The 23,331-nt window shown below is 34.4% G+C and overlaps 1 protein-coding gene across 9 annotated transcripts in view; it reads right to left on the bottom strand.

Moving 5' to 3' along the window:
• fus (epithelial splicing regulatory protein fusilli) overlaps positions 1 to 23,331 on the bottom strand; it is a 544,142-nt gene that overhangs the window by 64,812 nt on the left and 455,999 nt on the right. For all 9 annotated transcript variants that reach the window (XR_011333184.1, XR_011333185.1, XM_069831352.1 and 6 more), the window contains 5 exons: positions 19,710 to 19,820; positions 12,103 to 12,278; positions 8,320 to 8,414; positions 6,022 to 6,237; positions 1,829 to 2,062 (listed from right to left, as the gene is read on the bottom strand). Coding sequence is in view for 7 of the 9 variants with exons in the window: in XM_069831352.1 (XP_069687453.1) it covers positions 1,829 to 2,062; positions 6,022 to 6,237; positions 8,320 to 8,414; positions 12,103 to 12,278; positions 19,710 to 19,820 (832 nt within the window). In the remaining 2 variants the exon portion in view is untranslated. The remainder of the gene's footprint in view (positions 1 to 1,828; positions 2,063 to 6,021; positions 6,238 to 8,319; positions 8,415 to 12,102; positions 12,279 to 19,709; positions 19,821 to 23,331) is intronic.

The raw sequence follows: 23,331 nt of genomic DNA on the forward strand, positions 1-23,331 counted from the left end.
CCTCAACCACGTAACTTGCTCCAACCAGGAATCGAACCTGTGCCACCTGGTTTCGTGGCCAGACACGCTAACCATTACTCCACAGGTGTGGACTGTTGTTGTTTAATCAACTGTCCGAAGACAGGTCTGAACATCACAAGTGATACCAAGAAGATACCACCACCAAGAAGAAGAGGCAACTAGGTCAGAAGATAATGGGGTAGGGTGACCAGTTCCTGTCCCCCTCCATTGCATACGTTGCCTACTAGCTCCACATTACACTAGTCAGACTTCAGATGCATACAAACAATTATTGTTCTTCCTCTGACACATATCGTCAAATAAGATGTACTGCCTGATAACAATAGATGTACATATCAGCCAGAACCTCAATCAGAGGACAATCATATGTGATATATCATATTAAAGGAGATAAAATCAAAGAATAAACTGAAAAAATAACAAAAATTATATATAATCTTCCACCAAAAATCCGCAAATTTATGGAAAATGAGCACATTACAATTAAAACATGTATACCCCATTCTTTAATTTAATAAAAAAAAAAAAAAACGAAAAATTAAACTGGAATACTTAGTACAGTTTATAGTCATATGTGATATATAATTTTAAAGAGGGGGAAAACAAATAATAAATTGGAAAAATCAAAATAAAACAAAAATTTTCACCCAAAATCCAATTCCACTTTTCCGTAACAACTTATTAGGCTCCAGTCAGTCAATAATAAATTATCACACTGTTTTCCACAGAAAGTTGTAATTACTCTTTTCAAATATTCACAATACTGTATTGGTAACAGAATTATTAATGGTTGTGTCTGAATGAAACTTTCCAGAGAAAAACTGCTATGTAGAGAGAGAATATTTTAATGCAATGTAATGTAATAAATACTCAATCACATAATAAATTATTGACTGCAAATTGTTTTTATGGAGAACTGAAGGAAAAACGCATAAATGAGAAAAACCCATAACTGAAATGGCATTTAATAACATATGAAATACCTAACATTTTAAAAATATGTTATTAGGTATTTAAAAAACAAAACAAAAATACAAAACAGAAAAAGTCAGTTATTTTAGACTGTTTGTTTTTGTTTGCTAAGAAATAAACCATATGGTACTTACCCCAAACTGCAGTAACTGTTTCATAATTTGTTCACTTCCCTAGTAATTCTGGACCTCTCAGGTTATATTGGTAATAAGTAACAAGTGAGAGAAAAGGGGACTACAACAGTGCATTATAATCTTACAGGTAAAGTATCAAACGATTTTTACGTTGAAAGTAATTGGGCTGCAAAATAAAACCACGTGTTTATCACTATATAGGTACATCTCACAGAAGCCAGTGAAGCAAAAGAAAATTGTGCTTTCTTGAGTGTAGCTTTTCTGGAGAATTTCGTCTACATAAATACTGAATGCTTCAGCTTCCTTTAACTATAATACATTCCGTGAAAATAATTTCTGGCATCATTAGCCATAGTCTACTGAGCTACATAATTACCTTTTTTCCCCCTCATACATAAGCCCATATCTCCTTCACGCATTAGTGAAAAAAAATATCGTTAGGTTCGTCTGGTAGTAGAACCTAGGCTACAGTTCTAAATGCCTTTTTTTTTTCTTTGATTTTAAATGTGATTCAACAGGTTGCTACTGACTCTACAAATAGGCCTAGTATTTGAAGTATTAGGCCTACTTACTAATAAATTTAGTATAATCACTTAAAAGTCATGCTTTCTTTTAATATGATAACTGATAAGTCAGTTAAGTTACACATCAGATTTGAATGACAAACTTTCTATTTGATCGTAACAAAAATAAAACCTTACCTGTGCATTGTAGACCATATGAACACCTTGAAAAACAATATTTTTTGCATGTTCTCCAAGGAAATCCAATATATGTTCCACTTGGGCCTCATATGGAAGCCCACGAAGTCGTATGCAGTCTTTTCGTGTCCCTGAAGTAATAATGTGTTGTGGCAACAATGGCATTTGAGGTACTTGTGCAATCAGTGGCATTTGCTGTTCATAAGTTTTGGGGTCCATTGAACGATTTAAGACCTGTACAATATAAATTTACACAAAAGTGTGTTACAAGTAAATTAGGTTATGTGTTCTAATGTACACATGGCTTACAAATGACAAGGTGATGTCCTTCTAAGAATCTAACCTCACTTTCAATACCATGAAAGTTAAGGCACGTCGATAGATGGCAGCGCTAATTTCAAGCATATAAAACCTCTATGACGTACACAAAATAATCTTACAACAACACTATCAACCTTAGATATGCTAACATAATAAAAGAAAAAACAATAACCATTAGAGAGTCAAAGTAGGCCTACATATAAGTGAGGTAAAGTAAGAAATAAGACCTAACCACAAAAATTTTAACTACTGGTATCAAATTTGCAATTTTATGTCATCACTTAGCTCTTTTCTTTGCTCTCATATGGAGCTACAAAATAGCATTTACATAATTCTTAAAATCTGTGGAAGACGGGAGCATTGAATAATTTGAAGTAATATTAAAGAATTGTTATCATTATTACTGACCTGATGATCAGACACTAGTTTACAATTAGAATGAACTTTTCAGGCAACTCTGGTTCTTATTTAAATGGGTCATGGGAAATATGAATGTCACATCAAGTTATTTTAATATTTATTAAATATTACAATAATTCAAATAATATGCAAAGAGTTCTAATAAATGTTAGCATTCATAAAAACGACACAGAATAGGAACACAATGAGATCACAAATATACCGGTACTAAACGAAAGACATTCATTTCAAATTGATAAGTAAATTTCCTAAAAAGGGTGACACAATGAGATCACAAATATACTAAACGTAAGACATTCATTCTAAATTGATAAGTAAATTTCCTAGAAAGGGTGATTTAACAATAACTGTAGGGAGGTGGGGAGAAGGAAACTGCATTCATATGACAATGTAGGCATAATAGCTATGCAGCACTGTTTTCTTTTTTGTTCTTTTTTTCCCCTTGTGCAGAGGAGGGACCCGAAGACTTGCACTGCAGCCTGAAGCTTATTGTGCTCACTACTACTATTCTGTGAATGATTGGGTAGCCGAACGTTCGCACTCTTGTACAAGTACAGCATGCTGCACCGTGAATTGAACCCAGGCTATGGTATGGATGATATTTAAATCTCTTTCTTATCGAAAGTTATGTAGGCCTACACTGTTTATATCCTACACAAAGTTTCATAATGACCATCCATACATATCTAGAATGTGGTGGTATTAGTTATATATATGTCACTGCACTTCAACAATCCGCATTTCTTTCTTCTAAGATTTTGCAGGAGAAAGAAAAACCCACGGTCACTTTTAATTTCCTTGATTTTCAATGCTGCTTTCGGCATAATTTCTTCATTTTTTTTGTAATGGTTGAAATTACACAGAAAGTAGCTTTAAAAATCAAGGGAATTAAAAGTGACATTATTTTTTTTTCTTTCTCCTGCAAATTCTTTTTAAAACACACAGTGGATTTTGGAGGCACAGCAACGCTATGAATATTAAGTTCCATCATATTTTCATCAAATAAGATGTAATAACTATGCTTCTGAAATTGTGGAGAAATTAGAGACACAAATATTGCCTACCGTTCGCTATTACAGAGCATAAATCATTAAAATATCATTTTGTAACTATAGATTAGTACTAGAAATGCGACATTCTTCGCCTATTTTATGAGTAATTTGTATACATTTCACATTTGACTTTGTTAATATTAATAAACTTATTTTCCTCTTGTAATACGTATTACTGTAAAGAACTTGTTTAAAAAAGTCTCTTCATGCTATATCTTTCTGTCACTCGAAAAAGTATTCCACGAGATGAAAAGTATAATTTAATTTAGATACCTACTGTTACTGCATAAAAACTAAAAAGTAAAATGAATGAGATTTTCTATATTGTAACTATGAAAAACAGAAAGATAAATATGTCTAAATATACTGGTATCTCAAGAACTCTAAACTAAACAATAAAGTTACAGTAAATCTACGCAACAAATTTCAGTTTAATAGGTACATTCTTTTGGGAAGAGAGGGGGGAATGTTAGACATGTGGCTAAGATAACTTTGCATTCATAAAATTGAAAACTTAAATCTTACTCTATTACATCAAGACATACCAGATCAAACTTCCATATATGCAGGCTGCAAGAGATGAGCTCAGTTATCATTCATTTAACAAATTTTACAAATATTTTCAAACAAGTCTCGAGAAAGACATACATTACATAACAAATTCTTATCCAATTTATTTCAATGTGAAACATCATATGTGTGCATCCAAATTTCAGAATTTCAACATGTTCTCAGAAAGTAACAATAAAAGCATGATAAAACTTTAAGATGTTCTATTTCTCACCAAACAATCAAAGGTCGAAATCTAGGAACTAAGAGATATGCGTTTCGACTTTTCTTTTTTATTATTATTTAAACTTTATAAATTTATATTTTAAGTGCATCAATAACTGTTCCACATTGGATTACTTTCTTAAAACACAATGAAATTCGGAAAGTTCAATGTAGAGACACTATATTTTTCTTCACAAATCTGGTGATGTAGGTAGGTATGAAAGGAACAAACCATACATGTGCATAAGATTTGTCATAGAGGATAAATAATAATAATAATAATAATAATAATAATAATAATAATAATAATAATAAATAAATCATCATTATTACCATCATGTGAAATGAAAAACTATTTCAGGTGTAATTAACAAGTTTATTAAATTGTCATTAAATATCTGCCTTCAAAATATTCGGGAGATGTTTTATACTGGTAGTTTGCTCAAGCATGAGTTAGAGCTTATTGTAGTTCGTACAATTTCCTCGTGTGCAGTTCCAGTGGCCTCTTTGAATGCCTAACTGTACTCAAGGAAACTGAACGAAGGATATAACCAGAAACAAAAAGTACATCATGACTAAAAGCAGGATCAAAATTTGTAAAACCACAATAAGATCAATAATAATCGAGTTAAGTACCATGCCAAAACAGAGATAGAAACTTTGAAGGACACTCTCTCTAACATATCTCTGGGGTATGGATGGAATTGCAGCAATGATCCGATGTCTTACTTCTTCTAGGTCTTGTCTTGGGGTACAGGGGTACATAAACTGCATATTTCACGTACCCCGAAGTCTGGTGACTGGGTAGACCGAGAGTGATAGACCAAATCAGTAACAGTAGTACAGACTCAGGAACAAAAATTTGGGTCACCTGAATTTCAGTTATAACATAATGTGCATGCTCAATTTAACTATACAGTCCGACAATCTGGCAGATGGAAAATTCAGAAATGTTACTGAATTTGTTTCCGCAAGTTGCAGAATGCAAAACTATTTTGTGAAGTTGATATTTTTCAACAATGTCTCCCATGGCAACAGAAATAACTCCTTTTCTGATGAATCTTAGAATTTGTAACTTTAAAAGTTTCTTAATAATAATCATATGAAAGTGTTACCATAATTTTGGAACACAGTGTATTGAGGGACTGGATATGCAGTAAAGGCACAAAGCAGTCATGTCAGGTCCAGGGCATCGAAAAATTGATAAAACAAATTCGTCAAATAGAATTAAACAAAAAAAAAATAACTAACACAGAAATGCTCATTAAAATAACTGAGGACAACAGACGAGCTGGAGCTAGACCAAAAGGTGGAAGAAAAGTCAGTCATCCTCTTCCATGGAAAATGAGAGCTGGAGTGAAGAGGAACAGGAATCGTCTTAATTAAAAAGGAGGAAAACTTCAATCCAGACTACTTCTCATTGATTTCGGTTGCAAATAGTGAAATAAAGAATCAGTGGTGGTAAAAAATGGCAAAGGAAGCAGATATATTCAGAAGAAAAATAAACTGTAACCCTTCTATACACCACAGATTTCAAGGAATACTCTGAGGCTAATTCTTAATCCATTCAGTGAGATGACAGCTAGCTAATAAAGTTACAATTTCAGTGACAGATAATAATCTCACCTGCTGAACCTCTGCTGTTGTGCTACGAAACAGTTCAATATATCGAGAGCCAATCAGTTCACGATGTTTGCTCAAGGCTTTGCCAGCATCCTCCTCTTGACTAAATAAGACAAATGCGTCTCCAGTAGCTCGACCATCAGGCTTTTTTACAAACAATACCCCTTCTTCTCCATCCATCACCTGACATGAATTTTCACCAGCTTCAAAGAAGTCCAACTGGAATAAATAAATAATTAAATAGTAACTAAATACATAAATAACGAATGAATAAATAGTTAAATAACCAAATAAATAACTAAATATATAAATAACTGAATAAATAACTAAATAAAAAAACAAATAAATAATATTTACAGACTTTAACAAGGAGTACTGCAGAAAGAAAGAGCCATGAAAATTCTAAAATTTGTCACAAGGGGAGAAAAAATAGGGAAAATCTACCATGAAATGAGTACACATCATCAAGACAATGGAAGAATGGAACCTACAATAGGAGATTGAGAAGACGGGTTTCTATAGAAACAACAACCTAACTTTTCAGAACAACATTTTATAGAAGAGCAAAACCAATATTAATCAGAAGAATTTATATTTAAAATAAACCCTTTCGGGAAGTTTCAAGATCCTTAATGGTAACAGTAGTTTTAGATGAAGTAACAGTGGCTATGGTTGATTGTAACTCTGATATAGGTGTGGTAGTGGTGGTTGTGAGGCACTGATTATAGTAGTCGTGATTGTAAAGTGGTAATGATGATGGTAGTAGCAATTGTGATGGTAGAGGTAAATCTAGTATTAATGATGAAAATGATGTTTTAATGTATACATACCGAAATTTTGGTAATTGTGATGACAGTGATGCTGGTGATGAAGTGGTTGTAGTGGTTCTGTGATGGTTTTAATGATAATGGTGATTTTAATATAGATGTAGTAGTGATTGAAATTATTATGATGGTGGTGATGATCATTGTGCTGCTGGTGGTCGTTGTAGTGATGATTGTGATGGTGGTAGTGGTTGTAATGGCAATGGTGTTTGTGATTGTAGTGATGATTATTATGGTGCTGGTGGTTATAGTGGTAATTGTCTTGGTGGTTGTAGTGGCGACTGTGATGGTGTTGGTGGTGGTGGTTGTAGTGGCGATTGTGATGGTGGTGGTTGTATTGGTAATTGTGACAGTGCTGGTGGTTGTAGTGGTGACTGTGATGGTGGTGTGGTTGTAGTGATTGTGATGGTGGTGGTGACTGTAGTGGTGATTGTGATGGTGGTGGTGACTAGTGGTGATTGTGATGTGGTGGTGGTTGTAGTGGTGATTGTGACAATGTTTGTGGTTGCAGTGGTGATTGTGACAGTGTTGGTGGTTGTAATGGTGATTGTGATGGTGTTGGTGGTTGTAGTGATAATTATGATGGTGTTGGTGGATGTAGTGACAATTATGATGGTCCTGGTGGTTGTAGTGTTGATTGTGACAGGTTTGTGGTTGTAGTGGTGATTGTGATAATGATGCTGGTTGTAGTCATGATTGTGATGGTGATGGCAGTTGTAGTGATGATGATGATGTTGGTTGTAGTGATGATTCTGATGGTGATTGTGATGGTGGACTTAATTATTGTTGTAGTGGTGATTGTGATGGTGTTGGGTGGTGGATTGTAGTTGTGAATGTGATGGTATTTGTGATTGTAGTGATGGTTTTGGTGGTTGTAGTGCTGATTGTGCGATATTGGTGGTTGTAATGTTGATTGTGATGGTAGTAGTAGTGATGGTTGCTTGTAGGGTTATTGTGGTGGTGTCGGTAGTGATGGTTGTAGTTGTGTTTGTAATTGTGGTAGTGGTGTTGATATTCTCTTGTTCAATCCAAGAATTTACTGTTGGTCTGTTGGAAAGACTTCAACCCCAAACCTTAATGTGATGGTAGGAGGTTTAAGGTGGTAATTTGTGACTGCGTTTACTATCCTAATACTATATAATTATTACACATATATGTCCATTTCTGGATATTGCTGCAGGTAGCTAGCATTTAACAGTTTCACAATAAATAGTATACCTAAATCTCTCCCTTTACTATTTATGACATTCACATGGGGGGAGGGGAAACTACATCCACTCATCACAGTTGGTATTTCTTACAAAACTATCTACCCAATTTGGTAATACAAAGCCAAACAGATACTCAATAGCAGCTTTCAATTTCAAGAGTGAATTTGAGAAGAGTAGTTGTGGTCCTGATGATGATGGTTGATATGGAATGTTATGTATGAAGATTTGGAAAACAGTGTGATTATGTGCATGTAGCAGTTACTTACAACTTGTTTTGCTGTACAGTCATAAGGAAGTCCTCGCATCCTGACAATAACTTGACCTCCTCTTGACAAAAACGCTTGAGCTTCATTATTGCTACCTGCAAACATACATAAGTTAATAAACATTTTCATATAAATCATGAAATCTATCACTACACATTTCAAAACCTTACTTTAAAACTGTAGACCAATAATTACTACAAAGTTTTTTTGCTATAATGAGAGGCAGTGCTGCATTTATGTCATGAATGTTCTATGATGGACATTCAGAAAATCAGGCCGGTTAAATATTACCAACAATCAAGAGTTTGTTCCTAATGGCCATTGGGTTCAATTAGAATTTAAGACATCATCTCTATTCTTTATGAAAATCTTTTGCAAGATAAACTTAATTAATCTCCTTTGGAGATCTCCCTTTCTTTCCTTTCATTGACACCATTCTTCTTTTTACCTTGACTTCAATGGCAGTCTGTAAATTCAGGAGGTTGTTTTTCAATAATTATATATCCACAATTTGTTGTGAATAATTAAGAAGCCCTGTGTGACTTTATGGACTATTCTGATTTTGTCATTATGCAATGTCAATTGAAAATTAGTAATAAAACAGAGAATTCCACTAGTAAAGAAATTACAGTAATTTGACAGTTGTGCAAGGTTTCGAGGGTAATGTGAAGGAAAGTACAAACAATTTTGTAAGCAGTTGAGAGAAGGGCAAACAAATGTACACAATGAAAAAAAAGTGTCAATGATCAGTTTATGGAACAAATAAAAGTATGACCATTTTCAAAAATCAGCACTTCACAATTTCTGAAATGACAACACATTTCCCATAAATTCATGTACAGGACTTTATGAAATCGCAGACTACAATACCAAAAAGTCAATGCATGTAAGAGTGTGTGTGTGTGTGTATGTCTTTTTTAAAAAGTATTTTTTAATGCATTATGTGGATCTGATCTTCTAAAGTGTGGATGTTTCGTTAAAAAATACTTTTTTTAACATTCCGAACATTCTAACTTATCGCTGTTACAAGATTGGTGGGGTGACCCATTCAATTGTAGACATCCAGAATACAAAACGTACTGTGATGTAACCTCATCCCAAGTAGAATTGATATAATAAATAATATTGCGAAGAGGCATGGAAAATCAGCTGGACGTCAAGAATTCATGAAAAATCTAGAACTACTCATTTCAGAAAAAGGCTTAACTTCTTGAATTATTGGGATAATTGTTTTGAAAAACACAAGTTATGTGACGTAAATGAATAAACATTCCGATTTGGTGAAGAGACAGTGTGACACATGTGTATATATTTTATGATCACACTTCAGATACTGTAAAAGAAAGTCAGTAATAGATTTTTGTTCATTTCACTTCCCTCACCATAGCTTACTTACTTACTTAAAAGCCCGTCATCGGTCCCAATCCTGAGCAAGATTAATCCAGTCGCTACCATCGTATCCCACCTTACTCAAATCCATTTTATTATTATCCTCTCATCTACGTCTTGGTCTCCCCAAAGGTCTTTTTCTCGCTGTCCTCCTAACCCCAACTAACACTCTATATGCATTTCTCGATTCGCCCATATGTGCTACATGCCCTGCCCATCTCAATTGTCTGAATTTAATATTTCTAATTATGCCAGGTGAAGAATACAATGCAGTTTGTGTGGTGTAACTTTGTCCGTTCACCTGTAACTTCATCCCTCTTAGCCCCAAATATTTTTTCCTAAACATCTTATTCTCGAACATCCTTAGCCTTTGTTCCTCCCTCAAAGTGAGAGTTTAAGTTCCACACCATACAGAACAACTGGTAACATAACTGTTTTATAAATTCTAATTTTCAGCTTTTTTGAAAGGAGACTCGGTGACAAAAGCTTTTCAACCGAATAATAGCAGAAATTTCCCATATTTATTCTGCGTTTAATTTACTCCAGAGTGTCATTTGTATTTGTTACTGTTGCTCCAAGATATTTGAATTTTTTTCACGTCTTCAAAGGATAAATTTCCTTTTCGTACAATGTTCCGATCACGAGACATAATCATATACTTTGTCTTTTCAGGATTTACTTCCAAACCTATCGCTTTACTTCTTTCAAGTAAAATTCCCGTGTTTTCCCTAATAGTTTGTAGATTTTCTTCTAACATATTCACATCATCTGCATAAACAAGCAGCTGATGTAACCAATTCAATTCCAAACCTTGTCTGTAATCCTGGACTTTCCTAATGGCATATTTTAGAGCAAAGTTAAAAAATAAAGGCGATAGTGCATCTCCTTGCTTTAGCACACAGTGAATTGGTAAAGCATCAGACAGAAAATGCTTATACTGCTGTACGTTTCAGTGAGACATATTTTAATTAATCGAACTATGTAGTTTCTTGGGAATACCAAATTCATTAAGAATATTATGTAAAACTTCTCTCTTAACCGAGTCATATGCCTTTTTGAAATGGCACTATTTTTATTTTCACTGATTAACATTATAACTTTTTTACTGTGTTAATACTATAAAAATTATCTGGCTGTGCTGGTATTTTGATGTGGTGTCTGTCATTGTCTGAAGCCTCGGACATGTACATGCGTTAGGTAAACTTCAAGCTTTGGACATTGATGGGCACCACATCGAAACTAGTCAGCCAGGTAATTTTTATAACATTAACACAGTAGAGAAGTTAGAATGTTAATTAGTGATTATAGTAGGGTCAGCTTACTTCATATCCTAAGGGTGAAACCTAATCATCCCCCCCCCCCCCATTACTACATATGCTAATGGATTGTGGTGATTTTATAGTTTGCAGGTTCAATTTTCTTTTACCAACTTCGTTTCGAATTTCGATGCTGACAAATACTACAAATGGTAGTGATTTTGTAACTAGTATGTTGGCAGCTGAGACAAATATCGACAATATTTGTCAGTATTGGAGTTCCAGGAAATTAAAATTGTACTAGATTTCTGAGCCGGTTACTGGAAGCTAATAAAATTTGAACATATTAATAATTAATTAATATCAGTATTAATATTAATATATAATAGTTATTTTATGTGTTGCGTTGTGGTTATAATTCAAGACTATAGTCAGGTAAGTTTTCAGAGTTAGTACTAATAATTTCACGTGGTCAAACAAAATACATTTTTAGGTTAGGTCTCGTGAGTCAATTGTTTAGTCAAACCAATGAATTTCGTACTGCCAGACAAAATACTTGACATGTTGATCCCTTTCCTGTATAGTTTGCCTACAAAAATATGTTACAAATTATTGAATTATTTGAATAACCTTCCAACATAAAGTACAGTAAGTAAGTAAATAAGTCATTTAGTATGTAGGATCGTGTGATATCTGGTAACAGTTGGCAACACTAACAAGACGGCAATATTTGCTGTTTAGGAACTGTTCTTATGTGATCCTCACTATGATCAAGTGTTAAAAGGGTGTATCCAACAATGAAGAATTCTTATTTTGTTTGTATAGCAACCAGGCAACTTGTTGTATTCTCAACTTACAAGACAAGTAAACAGCATCAGTGGGGTACAACAAAAGAGTACAATCGTCTAAAAAAACAGGAACGACACGTTTCAATGTACCCATTGTGCATTATGTACTTTAAACTACTATGACATCACTATACTGAAAAATTCTCTCTATCCAAGTGTACAGAGGTACATAACCGGAAATAATTAAAATATTTCTTTCTTTGCTCTGTCCCTGTACAAAGGTAGTACTTTAACAGTTTTATTTACATCTCACTCCAGGCTCAATATTTGCCTAACATTATGAAACTCACCTCCTGCCACATTGATGAAATCCTCACCCGACGCTTTGTATACTTCAATGTATCTATTACCAATATGATGCTTATGCCTCTTGAGCGCCATGTCGCGATGTTCCTGGTTCACAAATCTAACAAGAGCCTCACCGTTGCGGCGACCCTGGGGACTCAGACACAAGGCTACTCCACCTCTGAAAAAACAAATTAACAAATTTCATTTAACACCTCTTCCAAAAAAAACTACAAATACATAGAAGACAAAATTTATATATGGTAATAAAAAATCATCCCAAGTTTTCATTCCTTCTCATACAATTATTGTCCTCAAAAAAAAAAAAAAATTATTATTTCAGAAAGCCATTCCTAAAAGTAAGTCTTTTAACGCTAGACAAGTGTGTTAAAAACTGACTAATATACAATAGCATAACTGCCTTCTGAAGGATGCACTGGAAGGAATGGTAAACGGGAGAAGAGTTCGGGGCAGAAGAAGATTTCAGATAATAGACGACATTAAGATATATGGGTCATATGAAGAGACTAAGAGGAAGGTAGAAAATAGGAAAGACTGGAGAATGCTGGGTTTGCAGTATAAGACCTGCCCTTGGGCAGAACACTATGAATGAATGAAAATGAACACAGTAGCATGCAAAAATGCTTTTAACACTAATGTGAAAAGTATTTTTAACACTGACTTTCAATTGTTTGCGCCAATTGTCAATAATTGTTCCCCACCAGATGTCACACAGTAGCAATCTCACTGAAATCAGTTCAAATAATAGTAGGCATACTCTTAAAAATTATTATTTTTAGTTAAGAAACTTACACAAATTAAATAAACTGTTTTAACAACTATTTTATTGAAAGCTACACGAAACAATTGAGAATTAAATTCATTTTATAGAGAGTTGTGGGGCACCCGGGTTTCAACTGGAGACCTTTCGACTTGCTGTCAAATGCTCCACCACTAAACTATACCACCACTTGGTTGTAATGTGATAAAATTTCACTGCTATAATGAGATTGAATACAGCAGTGAAGAAGTCAGGAGTAATATTGTCTGAAAGACTGTCTGAAAAAATAATGTGCGACATACATGTTAACAATGACTTTATTTTGATCGTAGGGCTGCTACACTCGTTTCGCAAACACCCCTACTTACAAAATAAATTGCCATTTTTATCACTATTGTATCGTAAGCAATAATTAATCAGCATATAATAAAAATGAATACATTCAACTGTGTAGGATATTAAGTCAGCCATTTGAAAAACAAAGATATGAATAAGAAAAATTGAAAGAACAAACATTTTTGTGGCATGTTACACAGGGTCCTACTTCAAAGATAAGAAAGGCCGTGATATTTTTAATTTCATAATGTAATTGGTAGCAGACTTCTAATATTATATGCCCACTAGACATGCATGTAGAGGGTTTCTGAAGAAAACAGAGTTTATTACGATCATTGCAGTCCATTTTCTTATAATGATAATACTTTAAAAATGACCTACTCTAATATTCGAAATAGTTTCAAGTAAAGCCAATAGTGCATCTCTTAATTCAAGTCTCAATACGTGTGTGTGTGTATGTGTGCATGCGTGTGTGTGCAACCTCCTATGGTGTCGACACTGTTTACGAGCTGGCCCATGCTGGAGTATGCACTTCAATGGAAACAGATGAAACTTTAAGACATGCCCTTGTAATGGCATAAACCAGAAGTGTATTTTCATATATTTCTTTTTATTTTAGATACATTCCATTTGGAACCAAGTATGTCATATTCACTTCTAGTTTCAGTATCTGAAGTAGATGTACCGGTAGTGGCAGTTTCTATCTCACCTTTTGTTCTAGCTTCACAACTGTTATTAACTCTAATATGAATAGGCTTAATAATATTACCATTCTGAGATTTTAAGCTACCACAGTGAATCATGGCGTATTCTGGAATAATGACGGACTATCACTGACAGGAAAAACTAGACAGGTCTAATAAACTAACATGTAAAGATGTAATTGAATACCTGCGGGCAAAAAGGTTGGAACCTGCATTTTTTCTCAAAAGCATGTTTCCATGCAGAAAGATTGTAGAAACCTTGAGGAATGTAGCCTATGTATGGAGTTAATGTTGGCTAACTTGATATTTCTGTTTATACTTGAAATTATATTGTTGTGCAGGAGCAAGAAGGTTGTAACCGTTTAGTAGTAATGGCTGACACTACATGCTTGAAATTTAGTCCAAAGCTTTGTGATGATAGAAATAAACGTAAAAGCGAAAAGTTAACATAAAGTGGAAGAGGAATCAGAAGAAACACAGAAGAAATTCTGGACAACATATACGGCTCATGGAAACAAACCTAGACCAGGAAAAGTACCATGTGAAGGGTTGGTTCATAAAGACTGTAAGCTTTTGTTATACCACATATGAATCTTAGGTTATGGTGAGACAGCATTTTCAATACAAAATTAAGTTTAATAAAAGACAACATTACAATAATGCTTAGCCGTAATGATTATAATCTAAATAGGCCTACGCATTTTGTTTCTTATGGTTTCAGATGGCTTCATGCAAATGCCCCAATCAATGCAAGAATTTAAGTAAGGAGGACAACAAACTGCTGTTTTACCAGATGAATTATAATCAACAAACCCTTCTACCTATCAGCTGAAGTGTGGAGCTTATAGATATCAGGAGAAGGAGTACTCCTGAGGCAGTTTCTAGAAAATACTGCATAAATTGGTAAAAGATTGTAACCAACAACGTAAATAAGTGTTACAGCCTTTCTACATGGAAAAGTTAGTTTTTTGTTCAATTTCTAAACGTTCAGCATTATTGAATGGTTTTTCATTCCTCTATATTGTTACAGAAGCACTATGTAGTTAAAAAAAAAAATCAAAACACGTGTCAATAAAATGTTCCCAAAATAGTTTTTTTTTTGTCTTTCCTGAAAAATTTAGGCTTTGCCTGTTACAACCTTTTTACCCACAAGTATTCAGTTGTTAAAAACGTGATTAGACAAATCGTCTATAAAACAACGAATGCAATATTTAACTATTATTGCATTGTAATTGATCTGTTTTGAAATACTACCAGCTTTCCTTTCGAGCGATTTTTGAGAAAACTCCTTAAGAGAATACATCACTTTAAGTTCATTTTTCAAACGCACAAGGTCAGAATTTATAAGTTTTAAGATTATTTAAGTTCAGAAAATACATCAATAGGAAGGAAGGTCTGCATCATAACTCATCAAAAACGCCACAAACTTAAAGTGTTTCTGAGATTCAAATATAAACTTAGTCTGTGAGCCATAATGGTGTATAAACTTCACAAAATACTCTTGAATACATGACACGAATATCTTCATCATTACAGTTTCTCCTTTTAGATCATGGCTCTTCTCCCTCTTTCAGACCATTACTGATTACATTACAATACCTTTCGTAGGGATTCTTATTTTTCTCCTTCTGTTCACTTTGCAGTAAACGATTCGAGTAGGCTTCCACTCTTTACGATCACAAGTTTGTCTTCCTACCTAAGCTGGCAAATGGATTACATATTCAATAACTCTTTCACTTTATATTATTCAGACATTGAATAATTGTCTAACATAAGAATAATCTAACTCCAGATACTATTAAACAAAAAGATTAGAAATACATTGCCACTATAATAAAGAAAACTGCACACGCTTCAACGCTTGCAACAGCAGGCTTTACCACATTCTAGTACATACAGTCACGAAGCTCAATACGTAGGGAATATGCATTCAATGACAGTTGAACTTCAGTTGCTAGCCATTAGGATCGCTACTATCGCCTCATCACAGACAATGCGAAATAGTAGGCCTATAGACACAGTTAGTACTCTCAGTTGCTAACTGCTTGGAGCGCTGTATCGCGAGAGCTTCGTGACTATGATATTAAACTGTGACTTTACTTCCTCAAATGACAACAATAACACGTGACCCGTGACTTCTGCTTGGTTTGAGGATGGTTACAACCCAAGATCAGTAATCTTGGTTACAACCTGTAGTATGAAGTAATGGATTACGTGAATATTATATTTATAGGCACATTCACACACTGTCATATATCTTTGTTACGGAATAATTAAAATTTATTGTTCATTCTTCATTGTGCACTTGCGCTGAAAATTTGAAAAATATATTTCACATAATTATTTCAGATTTCTCTCTAGTATCACCACCCACAATCTTTCCGTACGTCCGGAGCGGCTCGGTGGAATTCGGGGGCAGTCGGGTTGAGGCCGCGATTCGAGAAACCAAAGCCTTGAAGTGGATATTTTCACAGTCTAATACATATTATTTGTGGCAGCAATCCTACGACTCAATTGCTTCACCTTGCCAGCCGCTTGGGCGCTACTGTCGCATCAGCTGTCGAGAGTTGGCAAAAAAAAAAAAAGTGTTGCGAGTTGTGCGACTGTATGTAGCCTATTAGACTGTGATACCCCTGCTCTCTTCACAGTCCACCCCTGCTGCACAAATCCTTCCTGTTGAGAGAGCTGCGGTACAACCATCCGAAGCCTTCTTGGAACTAAACATAATCTGCGATTTGTATTGCAATACAATTTTCTTCAATTTCTCTTCGTTCTGGGTGTGACAGAAACTATTGTGCCTAAATAAAAACATTGAACATTATTGCAGTGAATTATGTTCGAAATGTAATTACTCTATATATACCGATATTGATAATGACAGTCATACTCTTTGTGTTACGAGTATAAATGCATCGGCGGAACGCTATATATTGTGCTTAATGAAATATATTATTTATAATAAATAACTAAAATTGTATGTAAATAAGTATATCACTAAGTACAGATCTGGTTGAGTGTAAGATAAGGTCTTAAGGCCTTAAATTTGAGAGGTAAAATAAAATAAATTATTATTATTATTATTATTATTATTATTATTATTATTATTATTATTATTATCATCATCATCAATATTATCACTATTAATTAACTTTCTTAATTTTATTTATTTATGTAATGATACAAGATTTTTTTCTTATGTTCAAGCAAAATTGATCCCATGAAACCCAAATAAATACGTCGCGTGGTCAAATCATATGACGTTGCCTCTATAGTCTGACAGTACCGGCTGCAGGACGGTATCGTTCGTAAACAGAACAAGTGGCGCGCTCATCCCCTAGGTCCTCACTCGTCTTGGATGGGTAATACTATTAAACAGTGATGAATTATGAAGTTCTCGTGCTACGCTGCAATCAGCAGGTGGTACACATTAAGTTGTGTTGTTCTGAACAACCCTTTCACCTGGCTTGTTGAAGGTCATTGCCAGTACATTATGTTTAAACTCGTAATAAAAAATACAGACGATATACCCTTTAATTCTTGTGTTTAAACTGTGTTAGAGAACGGAGAGTGAACAATGCTCATTTCACGTTGAACAAAATTTTGGAAAATTTAAAATAAACTCTACAACCTAATTTTAATTGAATGTTCAGAGAACACAGACAATACAATACGTTTTATTTCAAACTAAACTGAAAAGATTAAGAAATATTTCTACACTCCCACTTCAAATGAATATTCTAAAGACCGTAAACAATAATTACGTTTATTTAACGTTATAAAAACATAATTTTAAAACATTTAAAACTCTAAAGAAAAAAAAATGATATGCTTATTTTACGTTATAGTAACGAACAAAATTAAAACTATTTTTAAACTTTTCTATTTAATTTTAATTAAATATTCGGTGAACACAGGCAATAAAAAAAGCTTATTTTACATCATAAAAGTCTAAAATGATTTTAAAAATCTCCTTTTGTTATACTACGAGCATTTTCTTCAGCCAATTAGAAATAGTTCCCTCCCACTTTAATATTATTAAAGTAATAAGAAGTACATGGTAAACTTACAGCACATACAAGAAGTCAAATTTTCCGAGCCCTCTTTAAAAGCAATTGTGTTTTGTTTACATTTCTCGTTGTCTCGCCCATTCTTCGTATACGCGAGCTGCATCTCTCGTGTAGCGTGAAAGTGAAAGGTTGTTTAAGATCTTTATTTATAATTACATCAATTTTTTTTCCATTTCAATGGTTAATGCATTTTAATGACGTGATGAAATAGTGGTGAATTCGAGTATAATTAAGAGTATGTAAGTAAATGATCTTTTATGCTATGCGACCTCGACTGAAAAAAAATATACGGGCATAAGCCCAGATTGAGAAATAAACTCTGTGTCATCTAAATACGAAGTGAACGCGCTTTTGTGAAAACTAAAAGTATTAAATTATAATGCTTGGAAGACAACATTAACTGATTATTAAGTATTACTAATTTATTTTGAGCAGTTCTGGAGTTTATTCTTCATCCCGCTTGATAGAAGACAGAAGAATTGTATCACAAAAGGTTAGTCTTCAATAGCTGCATTTTACATGTACTCCTTTACGGAGCACAAACCTGATCTTTTAAGGAAGAAACATAACCCTACACTAGCGGTATGCCAATGTAACATAGAAAGAAAACTATCACAATATTAAAAGACGAGATCAATTTTTTATTTTGTTTATTTCAAGACGCTTTATTAACAGCGATGGTTACCTAGCGTTTGAATGAAGTGAAGGTGATAATGCCAGCGATATGAGTCCAGGTTCCAGCGCTGAAAAGTTACCAGCGTTTGCTTTTAATAGGTTGAGGGAAACCGACAGAAAAACCTCAACCAGAATTTGAACCCGGCCCGCTCGTTTCTAGTTCAGACGTACAAGGGACGTGACGTCTTGTCGCTGTGTATTTACTTACTTACAAATCGCTTTTAAGGAACCCGCAGGTTCATTGCCGCGCTCACATAAGCCCGCCATCGGTCCCTATCCTGTGCAAGATTAATCCAGTCTCTATCATCATATCCCACCTCCTCAAATCCATTTTAATATTATCCTTCCATCTACGTCTCGGCCTCTCCAAAGATCTTTTTCCCTCCGGCCTCCCAATTAACACCACAGTCTAGTATATACAGTCACGAAGCTTGAGTTGTGAGGGTGCTAGGAACAATAGACTGTGCCGATACTATTTCTCATTGTCCGTAATGAGGCGACAGTAGCGATCCTAGTAGTTAGCAACTACCTATGGATGCATATTTACTACGTATTGAGCTTCGTGACTGTATATACTAGACTGTGCTAACATTCTATATGCATTTCTGGATTCGGCCATACGTGCTACATGCCCTGCCCATCTCAAACGTCTCAATTTAATGTTTCTAATTATGTCAGGTGAAGAATACAATGCTTGTCGTTGTGTAGGGACCGAAAATCCACTGTCTGTTGATAAGAAAACAAAATTGATTCTCAAAAACAATGTTGTTCAGCGTTAAATAGCAGCTAAAAATTAAAGAAGGACTTTAATTATTTTCAAATGTGGAAGGGGGGGGGCGAAGAAATAAAAAACTTCGTATTTAAGGCCTAACATGTTGTGAAGACTGATTTAATGTAATTTATATAAATATTTCATCGTGTATATACTAGTTGTAGTTCTGATAAACTACATTTGAAGACGATCAATTCAGATGCATCAGAAATGTCTTATCAGAGTCACACATAGAAGACAAGAAAGGTGATTACATGAATCTCAATAAAGTACTTACTTTGCAACATTCAGTCCACGAAAAAATTTAGCAATATCTTGGTCTGAGGATTGCCACGGCAGACCTCTAGCTCGCACTACACAGCTGTTGTCTACCTCCTCATTCTTCGAGCTGCAACAATAAAATACATAGTAGATTTACTACCTTGACCAGTGGGTTCACCTGTATGGAGACATAAAATATAAGCAACATTAATATTTGAACACGTATGTAAAATACTCTTGTTTCCTACATCAGCAAGTCTTTATTCAAAAGCTTGCTGTGGAAACAACACTCATCAAACGTTCATTGAATACACCGGTATACTGTGATTTTGCTACTGAACAAATACAAGTGTACCAGCCCTAATTTGAGTGTGCTGAGTACAGATCTGAAGTCCGTTTTTTTATCACGTCATAATTTTAAAATAATAACATCTTTAATTTTTAATGTTTATATTTTTAATACATGTATATCCATTTTATTTATTTTATTTTGATTTTGCTACTGAACAAAAACAAGTGTACCAACCCTAATTTGAGTGTGCTGATTACAGATCTGAGGTCCGTTTTTTCCTATCACGTCATAATTTCAAAATAATATTTTAAATTTTTAATTATGATGTGTTACGCTATATTAAGGTCAAAACTGAGTGCTTTTGAACTCGAAGCTTGGGACACATTTGTACTAGCGTCAACTAGATTTTTAGGAAATTATCGAGCTGATAATTATGCTGAGCTAGTATATAATATGCTTAGAACATTTCAGAATCTAGGCTGTCGCATGACTTTAAAATGCACTTTCTTCATTCACACCTCGGCTTTTTTCCATCAAATCAAGTGACGAACATGGTGAGAGGTTCCATCAGGAAATATCAATTATGGAATCCAGGTACAAGGATCAATACGGTCCGAGCATGATAGGTGATTTCTGCTGGTTCTTACAGCGATCAACCATATGCAACATAAGCGGAAAGCAAAGGTCTCAAGCACTTTTAACAGAGTTTTTACTCAATATACTTAAGATTATAACTTGCTTATCGGAAACTTCATATATCATGAAATTAGTAAACGCTAGTCAAGCTAAATTAGGGGAGAGTCGGGTAGTATCGGACATCGGGTAGTATCGGACAGTGCGTTTTTTTCATCTACAACCATATGGTAGTACCTGAATGACATGGTTACGTTTCTCTATGCGACATCACAGAAACGTAACCATGTCAATCAGGTACTATCATCGTGTGGTAGATGAAAGAAACTCACTGTCCGATATTACCCGATGTCCGATACTACCCGACTCTCCCCTACTCAATTCTTTTGTGAACACAAAAGTAAAAATACTCAAAACCAAGGCTAACATCTGGTTCAACACACAATGCCTGACAAATAGAGTAATACTAGATAAGCACAGACTGTTTAATTTACTCATTATACTTAAGATTATAACTTGCTTATCGGAAACTTCATACATCATGAAATTAGTAAACGCTAGTCAAGCTAAATTACTCAATTCTTTTGTGAACACAAAAGTAAAAATACTCAAAACTAAGGCTAACATCAGGTTCAACACACAATGCCTGACAAATAGAGTCAATACTAGATAAGCACAGACTGTTTAATTTACTCAATATACTTAAGATTATAACTTGCTTATCGGAAACTTCATACATCATGAAATTAGAGTTTTTAGTGCTTACTACATATTGTAAGTGTAGCCTATATCTTCTTATAAATGTATTTAAAATAATATAATATAACAATCTGCAAAGAATATATCAACTAAGCTGCTTATATCTCTGTACATGTATACAGTATAGGGCCTATTGAATAGTAAGATTTAGATTTAATGTTATAGTCTCATAACTAAAAATCGTGACGTACTATGATAAATCTAATTACAGATCTGGAATCAGAGCATCAATTTCAGTATAAAACACTTGAAATTTCCTCAGTAGCAGACAAAAAGTTTTTTTTTTAGACTAATGATATCACCATCGCCGCCGTCCTCCTCCTCCTCCTCCTCCTCATCATCATCATCATCAACAACAACAACAACACGGTTTAGGCCTTCCGGTTTCACAGAATTTTGTTTATTTTATTGGGTTATTTTACTACGCTGTATCAACATCTAGGTTATTTAGCGTCTGAATGATATGAAGGTGATAATGCCGGTGAAATGAGTCCGGGGTCCAGCACCGAAAGTTACCCAGCATTTGCTCGTATTGAGTTGAGGGAAAACCCCGGAAAAAACCTCAACCAGGTAACTTGCCCCGACCGAGATTCGAACCCGGGCCACCTGGGTTCACAGCCAGACGCGCTGACAGTTACTCCACAGGTGTGGACTACAAATTTTGTTTAATGTCGTCTATTACATCTGATTGAGATTCCGGCTTACATCTCACTTGACGATATGCGTCAGAGGAAAAACAACTGTTTGTACACATCTGAAGTCCAATTAGTGTAATATGTCACTAGTCAGCTATGTATGCAATGGATGGGGAAAGGAACTAACCACCCTACCCATCATCTTCTGGCTCAACTGCCTCATGAGAGATGTCTTATTGGTGTCACTTATGAGGTTTCAGCCTGTGTTCGGACAGTTAACTAACAAACAATGTTGTTTATTTTAAGGGGAACGAATGCAAAAATGTACAGTCGCCAAAGTTTTAGAGATAGGTGCTTCAAATTTGGGATGTTTATTAAAAACTACTTATTTTATTTTCCCGAAATTCTCATAATTTCTTCCATTTTGCAAAGTTTTATTCATTTCAGAGTTGTGGTATTTAATTTCGTTGTGGATATTAAAATTAACATTTCGGATGTCTATAGTATTTACTGTTGTCGCAATAGGAGCGTGTTTATCGGTCAGATGCAGATTTTATATTAGTTGAACTTAACGGTAATTAATGAGAAATTCATCAAGTGAAATCATATATTCAGGAAATCCTTAAATATTTACTATATAGCATTCAACTGTAACAAATTTCTAAACGTTTATCCACACGGCGTATACAGTGCATAAGGCGCAGAGGGACGTTGGGGATCGAACTGAAAAACCTGAACCTACGCATTATTCAAGAGCAGATAGGGGCTTAATGGTCACAAAAGTAAAAATAAGAAACACAGAACCGAAATAAATAGGGCCATAATAGATTGAAACCAGCTATAGGTCATTCGTTATCTCGTAAAACCAAATGGTTGTGTGCGCCGTAGCATCTTTTAGTAAGAACTTTATGATGGTGGTAAGAAAGCTTGCTAGCTACAAGTAGAAGCGTAGCGAGGGAGGAAAGCTTCTCAGTCCACTTTCTTCTTCCCTTGACGCGCAGGTAGGTTTCACGAGATAACGAATGGCCTTTACCTGCAGTGGCTTTTAAGTGCTCTTCTTTAACAATTAAATTATTAAAAAATAACTTATGTTGTTATAATAAGGAAACTAGTAACTTAATTATAAATTTATGGATTATTTATTATTATTATTATTATTATTATTATTATTATTATTATTATTATTATTATTATTAACTAAATATTGAGTGTGTCATGAATATTTAATTATTATGTAGGACTGAGTTATTTCCATTTTCTTGTGTTCTGTTTGTGTTTTCTGTACTGCAGCTTCGTTTGTGTCTATTGGTAGTGTTTAA

Source organism: Periplaneta americana, chromosome 7, assembly GCF_040183065.1.
Source record: "Periplaneta americana isolate PAMFEO1 chromosome 7, P.americana_PAMFEO1_priV1, whole genome shotgun sequence".
Classification (NCBI taxonomy): Eukaryota; Metazoa; Arthropoda; class Insecta; order Blattodea; family Blattidae; genus Periplaneta; species Periplaneta americana.